Source organism: Terrapene carolina, unplaced genomic scaffold, assembly GCF_002925995.2.
Source record: "Terrapene carolina triunguis isolate 2854851 unplaced genomic scaffold, T_m_triunguis-2.0 Scaffold20513, whole genome shotgun sequence".
NCBI lineage: Eukaryota > Metazoa > Chordata > Testudines > Emydidae > Terrapene > Terrapene triunguis.
The window spans coordinates 1-3,190 of record NW_020684864.1 but is presented as its reverse complement, the minus strand read 5'-3'; the positions used below and the strand labels follow the sequence as shown (position 1 = coordinate 3,190).

General features: G+C 50.7%; 1 protein-coding gene across 1 annotated transcript; it reads left to right on the top strand.

Annotated features, from left to right (window-relative positions):
* Positions 1–511: 511 nt before the first annotated feature.
* POP5 (POP5 homolog, ribonuclease P/MRP subunit) lies at positions 512–3,116 on the top strand. The gene is made up of 5 exons (XM_024198027.2): positions 512–576; positions 646–788; positions 1,417–1,566; positions 2,516–2,599; positions 2,831–3,116. The coding sequence occupies exons 1-5, from the start codon at positions 557–559 to the stop codon at positions 2,938–2,940; spliced, it is 507 nt and encodes a 168-aa protein (XP_024053795.1). The 5' UTR covers positions 512–556; the 3' UTR covers positions 2,941–3,116.
* Positions 3,117–3,190: the final 74 nt, after the last annotated feature.

The following is a 3,190-nucleotide window of genomic DNA, read 5'->3' as shown; positions in this document are numbered from 1 at the left end:
GGGACAGGGGTCTGACGGGACCTTAGTCAAGCCAGCCAACCAGCCCGCCTTGCCCCGGCCCCGGCTCGCACTGGCCGGAGGAGGCGGGGCAGATGGGGGGACCCGGTAGGCGTGGGGCGCTGCGCGATGCTCTGCTGCCACCGCGTGGGGCTAACGCTGCAGGGGGTCCTTGGGCGGGAGCGTGAAGGCAGGGGCCGTGCTACGAGGCCCTGCCCGGGCAGCCGCAGGGACCCCGCGGTGAATGGGGGGAGGGGCGGTTATCCGCCGACGCGTGTCCCTGCGCTCCCAGCCAGCCGCGTGCCGGCAGCGGGAAGAGGGCAAACAGCAGTTGTCTGGAGCCGCGCGCGCCACTCAAAGCCTTGCGCACGAGGACGTAATGTGCGTGCGTGCGCACGCGCGCCGCTCCCTCGCGGTGTTTCTTGACCCTCCGGTTCCGCCCCTGCCGAATGCCGATTGGCTGTAGGGCCCAGAGACGACACTCCCATTGGCTGAGCTGAGTGTCTGTCTGGTTCGGCGTCCCGGGGAGGCTGGCGCGCGGCCGAAGGGCAAGGAGGAGATGGTGCGGTTCAAGCACAGGTGAGGGCGAGGTCTCCGCTCCGCGCGGTCACTCCCCCTTGCCCCCTAACGCGCTGCCTTGCGTTGTAGGTACCTGCTGTGTGAGATCGTCTCGGAAGACCCCCGCTGCCGGCAGTGCATCGACGAGCGGGCGGTGGGCGCTGCGGCGAAGGATGCCGTTGCCCGGACCCACGGGGACTACGGGCTGGCCTGCTGCTCCATCTCCTTCACAGGTCTCCACCTGCCCCTGCTCCCGCCTCCGCGGGTGCCGACCCCCGGGCTAGGCCCATTTCTCGGAGTCCTGCGCGCACGCCAGAGACGGGGCGGGGGTTGCCCATCAATCACTGGACGTAGGGCGCGGGGTGTTTGTTTCAGTGTTACAAGGGGTGAATGAGACAAACGTGTGTCATTTCTAGACAGCCCCGTTGTGCTAAGCACGGTCTCCGACCGATCCGGAATGGGCCTGTCGCCCCCAGTTCCCAAAGCACTGCCCGGGGCTTAAAAGAGATTAAAGTGCAGTCCCTTTGCTCGTGGCAGTTTTTCCATTCTAGCATCCCCTGACGAAAGTGCAGTGCGTTGTCGTACCCATCCTCCTGACTGGAGGCGAATGGCTGCCAAGTAATGAGGTTTAGGAAAAATCAGCATAAACCTTTGCTATGTCTAGTCTCCTGCAGCCTTTCATTCTGTGGCGACATAGCCAGCAAATATGTAGAATTAGTTCTGGAAAACATTTGAAGTTTTGCTTCAATATAAGCTACTTGGAACCTCAGGTTCTGTAAACCAGAATTTCTGAAATACGATCTAATGTTCAAGTGTGCAATGAAAGATCAATTGTTCTAATCAGCTGTTCTGTGTGCCTAGTGAAATATCTCAATGCCTATACAGGCATAGTTCTCTTGCGTTGCCGAAAGGACTTCTACAGGCTCCTATGGTCAGCTCTTCCCTTTGTCACTTACTTAGAGAACAGGAACCAGCGTTATTCCTGTTTCTTCAACACACTACATGTTGGAGGTAAGGTTTTCAAGAGCTTTTCTTTGGTGGCCTGTGGCATGTCTTACTAATTCCTCCTAGTGCAGCAACATCTCAGAACTTTGAGATCTTGAATTTCTTATTACTCTTGTAATGATTAGGAGGGAAGAGCCCTCAGTTATTTAATATTTTTCCAGTTATATGACAGATGAAGCCCATGTAATGCCTCACTGAGGCGAATATAAACTCACTTTTAATGGCTTTAAATAGGTCATCCAAAAGCTAAGACATTCTTCGTTCTGCTATGGACTCTCTACAAGCTCTGCTGTTTTTTTCATTATGCTGAGTTAGTCACTCATCTGTTCATTATACTGCTACCGCTTTAAAAGCAAAAGCCCTCCTACTTTGCAGGTGTAACTCTATTCTCCCAACTTCACTACTTACAGTAAAGAGCTTGCCACCTCCCTCACAATTTGGTAATCTGCCATCAGGGAGCTGTTTTGATCAAATCCCAAGTGGAGCAAAGTGGCAACTGAGTCTCTGTCAAGAAGTTTCAAATAGGGAGGGAAGGCTGGAGGGATAGCAAGAGTTACTCCTTGTTATTCAGCACTATTTCAGTAGCTGATTAATATTATAGCCTGTAAAAAGCAACAGAGTCCTGTGGCACCTTTAAGACTAACAGATGTATTGGAGCATAAGCATGCGTCTGAGGAAGTGGGTATTCACCCACGAAAGCTTATGCTCCAATACATCTGTTAGTCTTAAAGGTGCCACAGGACTCTGTTGCTTTTTACAGATCCAGACTAACACAGCTCTCTGATTATAGCCTGTGATGTTCTTGCTGTTTGATCCACTACATTCCTACTTCCTGCATGCGTAGGGAGAATATATTGTCACAGCATTAAAATGGACTCTTGCCCTGCTTTGTTGCATTTAATTTGCTTCAGCCCTCTGCTAACATACAGAACTTGTGCACTTGTTTCTCCAACAGGGACAATAAGAACATGTCAGAAGTTCCTTGTGCAGTACAATAGGAAACAGCTGCTGCTATTATTGCACAACTGCACCAGTGAAGGTAAGCAGCTGCTCCATTCATACATTCTAAAAGGGGCCCTGTTACACATGGACTTTGTGTTATGTTGTATGATGCATGTGTTTCATTTCTCTCCTGTCAGTCTGGTTATTTGGTAGAGCTGGGCTCCTCAGTTGGTCAGTGTAGCTAAGTGAACTTCTTGTACTTCCCTCTATGTGAGGGCATGTTGAATAGTGACATTTTTCATTGTGTGCCTCACCCTCATTGTTGCAGAGGAAAGACAGTCCATCCAGAAGTCAATGTTAAGCTGTTGCCTTAAGGAAGTGGAGGAGGAGCAGTCTCAAAGTGGGGATGAAGATGACGACTGTGCAGAGACAGACTGAACATAAACCTAAAACTAGTGCAATGCCTTCTGTGAGACAAGCGGATAACTTGCAGTTAGAAGATGTCCTGGGCTTTCTGCCGTATGCTGAGCAGATAAGACTGAAAGGCATCTCATGCCCCACTTTTTTTAAACATATATTTGATTTTTTGGAAATAAAGCAAAGGGTAAAATGTGTTGCTTTCTTGTAAAATCACTGTGCAGCAGCCTTAAAAACTCAACTACAGCACTCTTCAGTTAAACTATTTAAG

What these genes read in the sequence shown, in the direction of transcription:
- POP5 (XM_024198027.2), top strand. Translation starts at nt 557, where the DNA reads ATGGTGCGGTTCAAGCACAG. An exon ending in ATGGTGCGGTTCAAGCACAG is followed by an intron (nt 577 to 645) that starts GTGAGGGCGAGG and finishes CTTGCGTTGTAG; the next exon opens with GTACCTGCTGTGTGAGATCG. An exon ending in CTGCTCCATCTCCTTCACAG is followed by an intron (nt 789 to 1,416) that starts GTCTCCACCTGC and finishes CTGTGTGCCTAG; the next exon opens with TGAAATATCTCAATGCCTAT.